At 36.5% G+C, this 15,940-nt stretch overlaps 1 protein-coding gene across 1 annotated transcript; it reads left to right on the top strand.

The window, feature by feature from the left end:
- The first annotated feature begins 3,322 nt into the window (after positions 1–3,322).
- Positions 3,323–5,458, top strand: LOC122282620 (heavy metal-associated isoprenylated plant protein 7-like). The gene is made up of 5 exons (XM_043094563.1): positions 3,323–3,539; positions 3,633–3,867; positions 3,990–4,195; positions 4,356–4,443; positions 4,815–5,458. Exons 1-5 carry the CDS (start codon positions 3,531–3,533, stop codon positions 5,261–5,263), a joined length of 987 nt encoding a protein of 328 aa, XP_042950497.1. The 5' UTR covers positions 3,323–3,530; the 3' UTR covers positions 5,264–5,458.
- The last annotated feature ends 10,482 nt before the right edge of the window (positions 5,459–15,940 follow it).

Raw genomic sequence — 15,940 nt, 5'->3', positions numbered from 1 at the left:
GAGAATTTTGCAAGGTGTGTTTCAATATTAATTACAATATTTATTAAATATTTAATTTTGTTTTAAAATATTTATGTTAGCAATAATAAATACTGAAAAAAACTTGAAGGAATTTGTTTTGGTACGAATTTATATGATATCAGTATCTGAATACGTTGCCATCAACGAACCCTTGCTTCGGGTGCAACCATTGTTTCTTGGACTGACGCATACCTTACCTAATTAACCAACCTCTGGGTGGTTAGAGGTAATTATTCCATGCGTGACGATTACAAGTAGAGGGCATATTAGCCTTATATAATGATTTCTTTAATGGTAATCCCCTCAACTCGCTCTATTGCATCCGATTTTGAATTTCTGATCCCTTCTAACCATGACAAGGATATATATATATTATATTGAGGGAACTTATGATAAGGCTATTTGAATGAGGAATATTCTCATCACAAGATTACCTTAAAATTCGAACTTTTAACCATAGTGGAGAAGAGAGAACTTACCTTTTGCTCTCTGTATCACTTACATAATATATACAGTGTACATCAGATCAAAGTCACATCAGATTGGCCACAAAATACATCACTACTTATCCTGTGAATCAGAGCCAACAAATGTCCCTTCCATATAATAGCCCTATCCCATTCATAACCTTTCAATATGGAATTAAAGTCAACACCATTTATTGGCCATTCTTTGACCTTTAGGAGACCTACTTTATCATATTATGGCTCTTTCATTCATGCTGTAAACAAATCGCCAACTCTTGATCTGTTTGTGGGAGCCACCTTATACCTAGGGGCCTCACGAAAAGGAAAATCCCATATATATCCCTCACAATTAAGGGGGGAAAAAAAAAACTTGAATTCCATATGAAATTATTTGAGTTTCCAAAAAATCTGAGAAATAAAATATCCCATTTTAAAAAAATGATATATGGTTAAGAAAACTAAAAATTATGAATCCAAAGAAATTTATACAAATTTATTAAGAATATGCCTTTCTTTGAACTCAAAGTCTCAATTTCTTATGCTGAAATGTGTCGATTTTTAAGTTTTTATATTATGTTTGGTTGTTCAATTAAACGTAATTTATATTAAATTAATTATTGATAAAAAAGTTAAACTTATCTTAATTTATTTAATATATTTTAACTTAAAAAATTAAATACATCTCAATTTAAAAAAATTAAACTCATCTTAATAAAATTTATAAAATATTACTATTTATAACTTAACTTAAATAATCTTAATATCCAAAGATAACTTAATAATCTTAATATCCAAAGATAACTTTAATAACATGAATGAGAGGTGGATCAACGGCCCCAGCTAGGCTTTGATGGGCGCATGGAAACCATCCATGTTGATGGCATTCACGAGTGAGATTCGCCTGAAGGCCAGCCCCAACGAGATCCTTAAAACAGGAAATAGGAATACACCTGATCTCGCGAATCGAATTACTTTTTTCTTTAATGGATTACCTCTAAAAATTTGTTCCCAATGGTGATATATATTCAATATTATATATTATTCTTTCTGTGATGATTATATGCATCAAATTTCTCACCTAACAGCAAATCATTTCGGTTCATTCCCTTTCATTTTCGGCCATTCAATTGTTTTATTATATTATGAGGTGGGTAGTTCGTTCATGCTTAGAATGCCATCCGACGGATATAGGTATGATCGGGCGTATGTACGTGTTCATAGATATTGGACATTTTTAATGAATGAAACTCTTAGGATTCTAACAAACGAGGGTTTTAATACCTTTGTATATTGGTACGTTAATCATGATGCCGAAGGCTTTTTAGATCAGTAGCTAGCTTTGTTATCGACCACCAAATCACATGATGTGTTTTTGTCTAAAAATAAAAAAAGAATTTACACATCTTAGTTCTACCATTCATTTGGACTTTACTATTTTGGTAGATGATATTTATAGTTAAAGAATACATAAATATTGTGTAATTTTTTTTAAAAAAATGAATAAATATAATATATAAAAATTAATTTTATAATAATAAATTTTATTTTCTTAAAAATGTTAACATGGCATTTATACATGTTACGACTACGACAGTATATAACGTTATCCTAATATTTTTTTAAACAAGGATTTTATGAAATGAGAGTTTTCTTAAAATTGGTAGTATATAGAGACAATACGCACGTCGGTTTGATGAGGCTGGTTTTTAAGTACGTGCCTGTTAGACATGCAATAAATGTGGCACATGACATTCTTGCCCGCCCACTATTTATATTTAATACATGACCAGGAAGAAAAGCAAGAGACTGTATTTAATAGCAGCAGGGCAAAGATATCCTGAAATAATGCTTTTACATTTATAATTCTACTAACTTGGCAAGTCACAGCTACGTAATAAAGATGAAATTTAATATCACTCACCAGTCACTGCGCATATATGAAATTAATTGTAACTCATTATATATCTGTGCGCTGTTCCTGAGGAGGTATTCAACTTACATTCTACCAATAAAATGATATTGCTTTTCACTGCCATTTTGTTCTTATAAATTCCTTGTGGGAAAGAACATTAATATAAGGTCTAGTTAAATATTAGCATAATGCTACTATACCGCCCCGGCGGTATCGCTCAAGTGTACTGCTCGGTAATTTTTTTTTTTTTTACTTAGTGATTAAAGAAATGATTTTAAGTGTATTGGTATATTTTTTTATTTTTTAAAAATATTTAAATATTTTAAAAAAATGAAAAGAAAAAAAAAAAAAAAATTGAACTAGGCGACACGTCCAGTGGTAAGAGTTGGGTGGTACAATAGCCCCATCCTAAATATTATTATAGTGCAAATTGGTAAGAGTACCACTACATTCACAAAATAATTATACACAATAATCTTACAAACTAACGTGATTTCATTTAATCTATTAGATTTACTTTACACCTTAACGAATCGTATCAAGTAATATTAGTTTATAAAATTATTTTAATGTAATTCTTTTAAGACTAAAGTATTTCTAAATTGGTAATCATAAAGATGTTAGCCTAAATAGTAAATACATATTCATTCATATTTTTAACATTTTTAACTTAAGTAAAAACTAGAAGGTAGGTCTAATCCATGAAATTCAATTCAAAATAGTAGTAACATTTTTATTTATTTTTGTCCAAACGAAATTCCCACAAGTATAAACTTATGCATTCCCAAAAATGCCCCCACAAAAAGACAGAAAAAGCATGTAACCTCCGAGCACCATTTGTCTAGAGCATGTCCCTCCTGCAGTTGCACGTGCCCCTTATAAAAAGCCACGTAATATGTCGATAATGAAGATGGTCGAGATGCTTCAGATCTGATGGTCCAGAACCCACACTTTCCTCGAAGAGTTTATAGAGAGTTCATAGTATTTACAGCGAGAGAACTTAAACGTACACAGAGTCCAAAACCCAAAAAATAATAATAAAAAAAACATAGATATACACCAGAGGAAGAAGCACTTTCAGAGCTTTACCCTATCTCTCCACAACCCAAGAGGCTAGTCGTAGTAATCTAATGGGAGAGGTCTTGAAGAACCCATATTCTTAACCTTGTTTCGTGTTTCCTTGTTTTTATGTTTGTTTCTCAGGGTTCTGATATTGGTTTGTATTTGTTTAGGAAAAAAAGAAACCGGAGGAGAAGAAAATGGAGGAGAAAAAGCCAGAGGAGAAGAAAGAACCGGAGAAACAGTCCGAGAAGCCGGCCGAGGAAAAGAAAGTGGAGGAAGGAAAGGAATCCAAGGAAGGAAAAGACCAATCTGAGCCACCAGCTCCTCAGGAAGTCGTGCTCAGAGTCTACATGCATTGCGAAGGTTGTGCACGCAAGATTCGACGCTGTCTCAAAGGCTTCGAAGGTTAGGGGGTTGTTTGTTTCTTTTATCCACTCTGAGACAACATTCTTTATTTGTTCGTTTGTTTTCCGAGTCTTTTGGCTGATTGGAATGTGTCTTCTCGTGTATCTGTGTGCTTGGGTCAGGGGTCGAGGATGTGATAACCGATTGCAGGACTTCGAAGGTTGTGGTTAAGGGTGATAAAGCTGATCCACTGAAGGTTCTGGAGAGAGTTCAGAGGAAGAGCCACAGGCAGGTCGATCTTATCTCTCCCATCCCCAAACCAAAGGCCGAGGAAGAGAAGAAGCCTCAGGAGAAAGAGCCTCCCAAGCCTGAAGAGAAGAAAGAAGAGGTTTTTTCTTTTATTTTTTCCGCGGAAACAAAATTTTCTGTAGATTTTCGAATTTTTCATCCTTTTTTTATTTTATTTTATTTTTATTTTATTTTTTTATTTTTTAAATTTGCTGATTGATTTGAAGCCTCTGGGTTGATTACGTAATTGTTTGATACAGCCTCAGATTTTCACAGTGGTGCTGAAGGTTCACATGCATTGCGATGCCTGTGCACAAGAAATCAGAAAACGCATACTGAAAATGAAAGGTATGAGACTTTTTTTCATCTTTACGGCTCATGCAAGTTTGGCTTTTACTTAGTGAGCATCTGTAAATGATTCCGTTGGCAGCTAACGGTTTTGGCCATATTATTAATTTTTGATAACTTTTGAATCTCCTAAAAGAAAGAGTTTATTCTCTTACCATTAAACCAACCACAGACGTTTCTTCAATATATTGTTGAAATACTTTGAGAATCCATACTTTCTGTCCCAATCAAAGCTCTTACAATTTTCATTAATTATTATATAGTATAAAATCACTGAATCACAGCTTTAAATGAACCTTAATTAGATTCTTTGAATCTGTACTACATCATCCTGTGATAATTAAGCATGTCTACTTTTTTATTTTGGGTAGGAGTGGACTCAGCTGAGCCAGATCTGAAGAGCTCACAAGTGACAGTGAAGGGTGTGATGGACCCAGAAAAGCTGGTGGAGTACGTGTACAAGAGGACCGGCAAACACGCTGTTATAGCGAAACAAGAGCCGGAAAAGAAGAAGAAAGAGGAAGCCAAGGATGGCAAGAAGGAAGAGAAAAAAGGTGAGGAAGGAGGTGGTGGTGACAAGGGGGCAAAAGGTGGCGAGGAAGAGAAGAAAGAAAAGAAGGAAGGAAAAGATGATCAAGCCAAGCCAGAGGCAGGCGGAGCCGCAGCAGCAGGGGAGGAGATCAACAAGGTGGTGGAGCTTCAGAGTAATGCCTACCACTACTACTATCACCCACAAAGGTATGCCATGGAAATGTATGCCTACCCACCACCACCTCAGATCTTCAGTGATGAGAACCCAAATGCCTGTTCTATCATGTAAAAGAAAAAGGATAAAAAAGTGAGAAATGGTGATGATGAAGATGTCATTGGGAATGGTGAAAATTGTTGATATGGGTAAAAATGGGTGGAGTTGGTGAATGGTAGATTTGGTCGGTGCTTAATCTGCTCTACATGTGCCTATGTAGTTCTTGCTATAAAATATAAAGATCTACAGATTGAACTGTAGAATTTTGCCGAGGCTTTGTACTTTCTTTTTCTTTAGTTGTTTTATATATATATATATATATATACACACACAGAGAAGGTACAAATAAATGACAGTGGAATAATGATTTCAATTGGAAACAGGCTTTATTTATTAAGCCTTTCGTTTGTGGGGTTTTTTATTTCCCTTAAAAAAAAAATGGAAAACATTTAAAAGGTCTACTTTTTCACTGTTTCGAACGGGTGGCCGATCGAGTGGATTGGGTTCATAAGAACTTTCCTTGTTAATTTCTCTCTTCCATCGGTCGTGAATTAGAGGCCACCATCAAATTGGAAATAAAAATTAATATTAAATAGAAATTTTATTTTTGAGAAATGATAGTTTAAATTTCATATATTATTTATGAAAAAAATGGATACGTGGTGAAATTATTTTGTAAGATTTTGCTTTCTTTTATTTTTCACGCAGACTTTGGTAGTTATTTTGTATTTGAATTTATAATTCTTAATAAAATAATATTTTTTAAATAATTAAAAAACATCAAATCAAAAATAAAAATAATTTGGATTTTACTCCTTGTAATGAAAAGGATGGGACTACAAGTGCGTGGTGTAACGTCGGAGATAAGATATGTTCTCCGTTTGTTTTCGGGGACCATATCTTATGTGAAAGATAGTTGGGAAGGACGCACCATCCATTTGAGTGTCAAATTTCCGCATATGCATCAATTAAACACACAATTTTGGCATCGAGATTATATTATATATATAATGGTTTGTGGAGATCAAATTATGATGTTTGATGACATCATTGAATCTTTTAACAAATAAATAAAAGTAAAGTAACGATGTCAACATAATTATTATTTTTATGTATTCTATTAATGTGATTATTTATATTATTTTTTTAATATAGAATAATTATTATAGATAATTACATCAATAATATATATATATAAAATATATAAAAATATATAATATATGCAATAATCAACAAGAGAGTGTTGGAGAGATTGTTGTAAACCTAACTCCTAGGAGTAGTTGATTTTAGGTTTATTTTTTAATAATCACCGGATTAAATCTTCTAAGAGTTAATTAAAGGCTTTACGGTTAACTTGTAGGATTAATTGAGATACACTCAAACTGGTCCGGACACCACGTATATTTAAAAAACAAGTATTGTAAAGGTAATTAAAGTGTTGGATCGATCATTTGAGTTAAAGTGGATTAGCAGATCATGTTTTTTTATAGCTAGCTACTTTAATTTGTCTTTACTCTTATTCCTAGCTGCTGACTGACAACACCGAAGAGTACAAGAGAGATTCATGATTAATTACAATGAATATGGTCATGACACTAGCACATGCTTTGCCTCTTAAATGGTGTACGTTAGCGTATGCATATGGAATATTGAAAGAATAGCTAGCATGCATATTGCATGTCGAGAGTTGTGCCAACAATATTATTAGTTTTTAAAACAAAACAAACTTCATCATCGCTGGCTACGTACGTACGTATGAATTAGATTATGGGAATGAATTAGCTAAGCTCGTGACTCTTACCTTTTCAAAAGTTGAAGCCCCCCGGCCGGCCTTGTTCGTTGTTGCTGCTCGAGATTCGCCCTCCCCCTCCCCGCCCCCACATGCTAATTTCATTCGTCCAGCTAGTTTTATATGTGTGTATATATATATAGTTTTTGTTTATGCATGTTTTCTTTAGTTAGGATCATCTATATATATATATATATATATTATATAATAGCCAGGGTTGTCTCCGTCTAGCTAGGCCTTGAAGATCAGTCTTTCCACAGTCAAATACAAGATTAGTTGGGACGTAAAAGCTTTTCTCCCGGCAGCCTCTAACGTCTCATGCATGTTCCTTCCTATTTTCATTGACATTCCTGGTCCACATTACGTGTGTGTATATATATATATATATTGACATGACACATTTCATCTTAATAAAACTTGTTAAGGATGAAGATCTCCTGCCGTAATATAAGGTTTTCCTATTATAGAATCCATTGACCCGTGATTAGTGTAGTAATTATTTCTATTTATTTACTTGAATTTTTTCATTCATTTGTAATCAATCTCTACATGTAATTTCCATATATAGATGTGTAAATACAAATATTTAATGCAATAGACTCACCAAAGCAATGTGTGGTGGTTTTTAAACATTCTCATGCTAGCTATTAGAAGACTTTGTGGATTAACCTCCATCGATCCTCCTCTTCAATGGCTGCCGAGTCCACTCTTCTCCCCTTCAACACCCTCATTCAGATGGTCACAATAAAACTTTCCTGTTCTAACTATCTTATGTGGAAGAGCCAGTTGCTTCCTCTCTTAGGAAGCTAAGAATTAATCGGTTATGTGGATGGCACACTTGAGCCATCCACCCCCTTTTGCCCCTACAGGTTCTCAGATGCCAAACGTCAAACATGTGGCGTGGAAGAACACAAACCAATGGCTTCTAAGCCTTCTCTTGTCCTCTCTCACCGAGAAGGGTATGGCTGAATGAGAAGGCTATGGCTAAAGTGGTGGGCCTCTCCACCTCCCGTGAAGTCTGGGTTGCCTTGGAGAACACTTTCAGCCACCATTCCAAGGCCCGTGAAATCAGACTTAAGGATGATTTACAGTTGATGAAACGCGGCACCAGGTCTATCTCGTATGCCTGCGCCTTCAAAACTCTTTGTGATCAGCTTCACGCAATCAGTCAACCCATCGATGGCACCGACAAGGTGCATTGGTTCCTTTGAGGTCTTGGCTCGAAATTTTCGATCTTCTCTACGGCACAAATGGAACTTACTCTCCTCCCATGTTTTTTCATCTTGGTGCCCAAGGCAAAGAGTTTTGAACTCTTCCAAAAATCACTAGAACCTACTACTCCCACTCTAGTAGCGTTTACTAACACTAATCGCACTTCTGCGAAACTGAATCACAAGAACTTTTCTTCTCGCAATTAACAAAGCCGCGGTGGTGGCCATGGTAGAGGACAAGGGCATTCCTTCTCTTGAAGGAGATCAACCACTACGTTGCCAAATCTGTCATGACGAGGGGCGTTTCACAAACTGTTGCTGGCAATGTTATGAGCGCCATGGTCAAAACTCAGAAGCTCAGTTAGCCGAAACCCTAACTTCCTTATGCTCAGTCTTAAGGAACAACGCGTCAGACTGGTACTTAGACACAGGGGCTTTGACCCACATGACTCCAGCCCATTCCACCTTGGACCAGTTCACTTCATATATGGGTAAGGATTGTGTTATTGTTGAGAATGGTGCATCCCTTCCCATCACTCACACTGTTAAAACTTCACCTTGCCCTGATTTTCAATTATTAGATGTTTTGGTTGTCTTTCACATCACTAAAAATCTTATGTCTATTAGTAAATTAACGATTGATTTCCCATTATCCATTACATTTACTAAAATTTTTTTCATTGTTTAGAATCGTCAAACGGGAAAGGTGATGGCAACTGGTAAACGTGATGGTGGCTTAAATGTACTAGAACACGAAAATTCCACTTTTGTTTCTATCCTAAAATATAAATCTCTTCATGCTTCATATGATATATGGCATGCTTGCCTAGGACATGCGAATCATTCTGTTATTTCTTTTTTGAATAAAAAATGACATCTCTATCTTACCTCTTTATTGCCATTGCCTATATTATGTGGAACATGTCAACTTGCAAAAACTCATCGTTTGCCTTATTCTCGCAATGAACGTCGCATGTCCAAAGTATTAGACCTAATTCATTGCGATAAATGGGGGCCCATAGCTATCAAGTCAAAATTTGGATTTTACCTATCATGTTTTATTCATTGATGATTTTTCTAACTTCACTTGGCTCTATCCCTTGAAATTGAAATCTGACTTACACAATACTTTCATTCATTTTTAAAAATTTGTGGAAAATCAACACTGCATGCATCAAAAATTTTCAAAGTGATGGTGGTGCATAATTCACTAACAATTGCTTTCAAGTGCACCTTCATAACTCAGGCATTCATCATCAACTCTCATGTACATACACACCTGCACAAAACAGTCACGCTGAAAGGAAACACTGCCAAGTGACTGAGACGGGCCTCACTTTTCTTTTCCATTCTCACATACCTACTCGTTTCTGGGTTGACGCTTTTAACACTACGGCTTACATCATCAACTGTTTGCCCACTCCACTTCTCGGAGGTATGTCCTCCTTTGAGCTTATTTATGGTTTCTCTCCCAATTATGAAAATTTTCATCTCTTTGGTTGTTGTGTTTATCCATGTTTACGTGATTACATGACTAACAAATTTTTTCCGCGCAGTATTCCTTGCATCTTCATGGGTTACAGTTCCTCTTACAAAGGATTTCGTTGTCTTGACCCCACCACCTCCAGACTTTATATTACCCGTCATGCCCAGTTTGATAAGAACCACTTTCCCTCTCATCATACCTCTCAAGCTCAACCCATCTCATCCATTCAAATTTCAAATTTCCTAGAACATAGTGTTCCCCATACAGTGCTGCCCATGTCTTCCCTTGCACCACTTTCCCAGCAAATTCCACAATCCAGATGCACCTCGTGTATTATTTGTACTGATCTTATCGATGAGTTTTTGCAGGTTGCTCATTCGCATGCAGGTCAATCTTTGCCGCTTCCGGTAGAGGACCCTTCATTGGCTCATCTTGAGCCCACTACTGAGTCACCTATCATTGCTCGGACTCCCATTGTAGCTATTCTATCGAGCTCTCATCCTATGCTTATATGAGCCAAAGCTGGTATTTTTAAAACTCGTCACCCAGCAGATCTCAGTTTTATGGGTTCCTCTAGACTTCTTACTGCTCTCCTTACATCCACTGAACCCAAAAGATTCAAATCTGCTGCTAAGAATCCTGCTTGGGTTGCTGCCATGGATGAAAAAGTTCACGCCTTGCAAAACAATCGCACTTGGATTTTGGTTCCTCGGCCTACAGACACCAACATTGTGGGTTCTAAATGGGTGTTTTAGACCAAATATCTACCTGATGATTCGATCGAGTGTCTCAAAGCCCGTCTTGTTGCCAAGGGCTACACACACCTGGTCTTGAGTACACTAACACTTTTAGCCCTATCATCAAGGCTACTACTGTTCGTGTTGTACTTTCTCTTGCTGTGACCAACATAAGGCCCATCCATCAACTGGTAAAAAATTTATTTCTCATTGGCCATCTCATTGAAGATGTTTATATGCAGCAGCCCCCAGGGTACATTAACCCTCGCTTACCTAATCATATTTGTCAACTAAAAAAAGCTCTATATGGTCTCAAGCAAGCTCGTTGCGCCTGGTTTCAGCGCTTCAATTCATTTCTCATTCAGCTTGGTTTTTATTGCAGTTTTGCATACACATCACTTTTTAGCTTCCACAAGCAGAATGACATGATTTATTTACTTCTCTATGTTGATGACATCATTCTCATAGGCAACAACTTCTCTCTTCTTGACAGCTTTACTCGTAAGCTCAATTCTGAGTTCGCTACCAAAGATCTGGGCTCTCTCAGCTACTTTCTTGGTCTTGAAGCTACATCCACTACTGATGGTCTCTTTATCAGTTAGCTAAAATATGCACGGGACATTCTCACACAAGCTCAGTTACTTGACAGCAAACCGGTCCACACTCCCATGGTTGTTTCTCAACACCTGTGTGTTGATGGTCCTTTGTTCTTGAACCCTACACATTACAAATCTCTTATGGGTGCTCTCCAATTCCTGACAATTAAACATCTTGATATTGCTCATGTTGTCAATTTAGTCAGTCAATTTCTACACTCTCTGACTGAAGCTCACTTTCAGGCTATCAAACGCATTATTCGCTATGTTAGGGGCACACTACACTTTAGACTTACTTTTCATCTATCTACTATTCCTAGTGCTCTAGTTGCCTACTCAGATGCAGATTAGGCAGGATGCCCTAATACGCGTTGCTCTACGTTGGGCTATTCCATTTATCTTGGTGACAATTTGGTCTCTTGGAGTGCCAAGAAACAATCCACTGTCTCTCGCTCTAGTTGTGAATTTGAGTATCGTGCCCTTGCTCTCACTGTCACTGAAATTCTCTAGCTCACACATCTTCTTCGTGATCTCAAAGTTTCCCTTCCACAGCAGCCTGTTTTACTATGTGACAATAAAAATGCAATCTTCCTAAGCTCCAATCCAGTTTCTCACAAGCGAGTAAAGCATGTTGAGTTAGACTATCACTTTCTTCGTAAACTTGTTGTCGTTGGCAAACTTTGCACTTAGTATGTGCTCTCTCATCTGCAAGTTACAGACGTCTTCACCAAAAGTGTGTCTAGATCTATCTTTGAATTTTTTCAATCCAAGCTTCACGTCCGATCCAACCTGATGCTCAGCTTACGGATGGGTGTTAAGGATGAAGATCCCCTGCCTTAATATAAGGCTTTCCTATTACATAATTCATTGACCCGTGATTAGGGTAGTGTAATTCTTTCCATTTATTTACTTGATTCTTTTCATTCATTTGTAATCAATCTCTACATGTAATTTCCATGCATAGATGTGTAAATACAACTATATAATGTAATAGACTCACCAAAGTAATGTGTGGTGGTTTTCAAACATTCTCACTCATCATATTTGGTCAAATACAATATGGGATTTGTGAATTTGTAACATAAAGATAACAAAGGAAATACGGTTGCAATCCCACAATCGATTAGTATATAATCGTTTATTTACAAATGAGTCTTGCTATGTAAAGTTATTTTGATGTATTTTACTGATGTAATTAGTTAAAATAATTATTTTTTATTAAAAAAAATGACACAATTAATCATATTAATATAATATATAAAAAAAATATGTGTATAAAAATAAATGCACATAAACTTTTTATTTTCAAATATGTGTTTATAACAAAATCATGTCCATAAGTAAATAATTAATTCTTATAAGAAGTGAAACCATGCACGCATGCAAGCTAATTATTTCTTTTTTCTTTTTTCACCCTGAAAATCTCTGGAAAGATATGGTCCCCTGTATGTCCTATCTGCATATCTATGGACAATTAATGAATACACCATGTCTTAGTAGCTTTCCTAATCCAGAAGTTATTGTTGAAAGCACTGTTTTGGTCGCAAATATATTATCTCAACTTTTAACTATATACAGTTAATTTGAACCAAAACAACACAATTTCATGAGACTATTCCATATGCATTAAATTCCCACCAACCCCAAGTGAGCAACCACTACATGACAAGTGAAGCTTCCTAGAAACCATATCGTGACTAAATAATTAAGACACCCGAACATTGGACGAGGGAAAAGTTTAGTTCCTGATCTCAACCCCACATAAAATATTACAACGCACATAATTAATGCTATGTTAAAAAAGTTACTATATTCGCGAGAATTTATCGACTAATACCTCAAAATAAGTTCATTTACGTTACAAAATCTGTATACAAGGGACTCCTCTTTTTTAGCACCGAAAGTCACTTTAATCATTGTCAAAAGAGACTTTACAATCAAAGTATCAACCAAGAACAAGAGGGTTATGAGGGGGGGAGAAAGTTGGTGATGATCTGACTGCACATAAATTGGGGCCTCATGTCACAGAGAGGAACGATAAGTAGTGACTGCACATTATCGTATTTATCGATCTTCCCCTCTTCTTACGTACCGGGGATGATGTTGACGATGAAAATAAACTTGGAAACACGGTACGGCTTAATTTGTCTGTAGCCTGCCCTAGTTTTATGTCCACGCCCTTGTACTCATGTGTTAGAGTGCTTTAGCAACGTATAAATAAAGAAATACCTGTGTCAGCTCTCCAGTAATTACTCTATAGCATCTAATGCCTGTGTCAGCTCACACAGAGGAAGGAACAGAACAGTGTGCATTCTTGCCTGGTACGAATTGGTTGATGATGCGATTCTACCAACCCCATTCATGACCACAATAACTTTTCTGAACTGTCCCAAACAATGATTTATGCTGATCAAAATATACGACAAGTTATATGGACAATGCTTTGGGTGATTAACAAATGAAATTTTAAATTTATTTTTAAATATTTTTTAATATCTTTAATTATAAAAAAAATATAAATTCACTGTCCATCATTTCTTTAATCATTAAAATAAATAAATAAATAAAAATATATATATGAATAAATTTAATAATTATACTATCATTTTTTAAATTATATACCACCAACCCATTTACTCTTTCATTTATTCAACGCGATTAGATTCCTACAAAATGATATAAATTGTTTTAATAAGAAACGCTTTAATTAAAGCCTGTTGTAGCCACTAGGGCTGAGCACCGACACAACCGGAGTCGGTATCTGGGTCGTCCGACTCCGGCTCCGACTTTGTCGGAGGCCGAGTCCAACCTCCGACTCCGGCTCCGAAGGGTATATGCTCCGTTCCGGCTCCGACTCCGACTCCGACTTGTCGGAGCGGAGTCGGGACGGAGTCGAAATCTTCAAAACACAAACCCAAACGTATTCGGCGCAGGGGGAGGGGAGGGAATCAAAACCAAAAAACAAAAAAAAAATCAAAACCAAAACCAAATCCATAACAGAAAAGAGAAATCAAAGAGTGAGAGAGAGTGATTCGGCGCAGGGGGAGGGGAGGGAATCTCGGGGGGGGGGGGGGGGGGGGGGGGGGAAGGGGGGGCCGGGAAACCTAATAATAAGGTTTTGAGATGAGAGGTGAGAGAGATTGGGATTCCGGCGCAGGGAGAGCCGGGGAGGGGAGGGAATCGGGGGGGAGAGAATCTGAGATGAGAGGTGAGAGACGCAGAGAGGGATTCGGCGCACGGGCGCAGGGGGACTCGAAGGGGAGGGGATCGGGGGGGAAGAAGAGAAAAGGGGGGGCCAAAAAGATCTAATAGAAAACACTGAAACGGCGCCGTTTGGGGCTATTTTGACCCAAAACGGTGCCGTTTCAGTGACAGAAATTTGAAAAAAAATAAAGGGTTGCATGAAACGGCGCCGTTTCACGCAACCCAGTTTTCAATAACGGCGCCGTTTAGCACTTTCTACTTCTAAATTCTACTTCTAAACAATAAAAATAAATTAATAAATAATAAGTGAGTAAAAATATATTTTAAGTTAGTAAAAATAAAATTAACAATTTAATGTGTATTATTTAATTAACTCACTAAAAAAATCACTAGTTAATTATTACTTTATTAATTATTACTAACTTAGAGAGTTATATATTAGAAATTTGACAAATTTTTTTTTTATTGTTGTTATATCCAAGGGAATATATTTAATAATTATGTAATTATATTGTGATATTAATTTAATATATATTAACTAATAGTATACTATTATATATATTATATATTAGTAATATACTAATACTAATACTATTAATCTATTAATATATAGTAAATTAGTAATATTTATTAACTTATTTACTATAGTCTATAACAAATAACTAGATGTAATAACTAGTAACTAATATATTTATTAACTTATTTACTATAGTCTATAACTAATAATAACTAGATGTAATAACTAGTAACTAATAATATGTAATAACACTAGTTACACTAATAGAGGTTGAAAAAAAGTCTCCTCTCTAGTTTTTCTCTCAAGGTCCTCTCTTGGGAGAATTATAGAGGTGGTGTTTTGTCCCTGAGGTGGTGTTTCCAGTCTCGGTGGTGTTTAGTTTCATCATGGATGGTTTGCAAAATCAGTGGAGTAATCTGCGGCTGAGTGAGGAGGAGGATGCATCAATTGTGTTGGAGGATGTGGATGTTTCAGTGGTGAAGAGTAAAGGTGATCTGAGTTTGATAGGAAAAATATGGTGTGATAGACAATTGGGGAAGCAAGTGGTGGAGTCGACTATGGCAAGGATATGGAGGCTTAGTAAACCTGCTGTCATGAAGGAAGTTGGCAGGAATGTGTTTGTGCTGAGTTTTGCAACTCACGCTGATAAGGAGAGAATTGAAGCAGGAAGGCCATGGTTCTTTGATGGCCAATTGTTTGTAATTATCCCTTTTGATGGCATTACTCCAGTGCAGGCCCTGAAGTTTGATGCTGCACCATTCTGGGTGCAATTCCACAATCTTCCTTTATTTGGTATGAATAAGGAGTATGGGGTTAAGTTGGGTGGATCTATTGGCAGTGTTTTAGATGTGGATGTTGATCATGATGAGGTAGGATGGGGTAGTTGCCTCAGAGTCAAGATTATGATTGACCTGAAAAAACCATTGGCTCGAGGTAGGACCTGCACAGTGCAGGGTACTAAAGTGTGGTGTCCCATTCAGTATGAGAAACTTCCTAGATTTTGTTTCACTTGTGGTCGAGTCATACATGAAAATTCCACATGTCAACTGGAACCTCAAGCAACTCCTCAGTTTGGTGCTTGGCTGCGGGCAGAGTCCAGTTTTAAGAGGAAATGGGAGTCATTGCAGGAGCATAATATCAAAGGGGGAGCTATGAACAATGGGGTGATGCAGAAGCAGAATAGGGTGGTGACTGGTGGTGCAGTGGTGGCTG

The sequence above is a fragment of the Carya illinoinensis genome, chromosome 11, assembly GCF_018687715.1.
Source record: "Carya illinoinensis cultivar Pawnee chromosome 11, C.illinoinensisPawnee_v1, whole genome shotgun sequence".
NCBI lineage: Eukaryota > Viridiplantae > Streptophyta > Magnoliopsida > Fagales > Juglandaceae > Carya > Carya illinoinensis.
The sequence above is the reverse complement of the archived record's forward strand: the minus strand, read 5'-3'. Positions and strand labels throughout refer to the sequence as shown.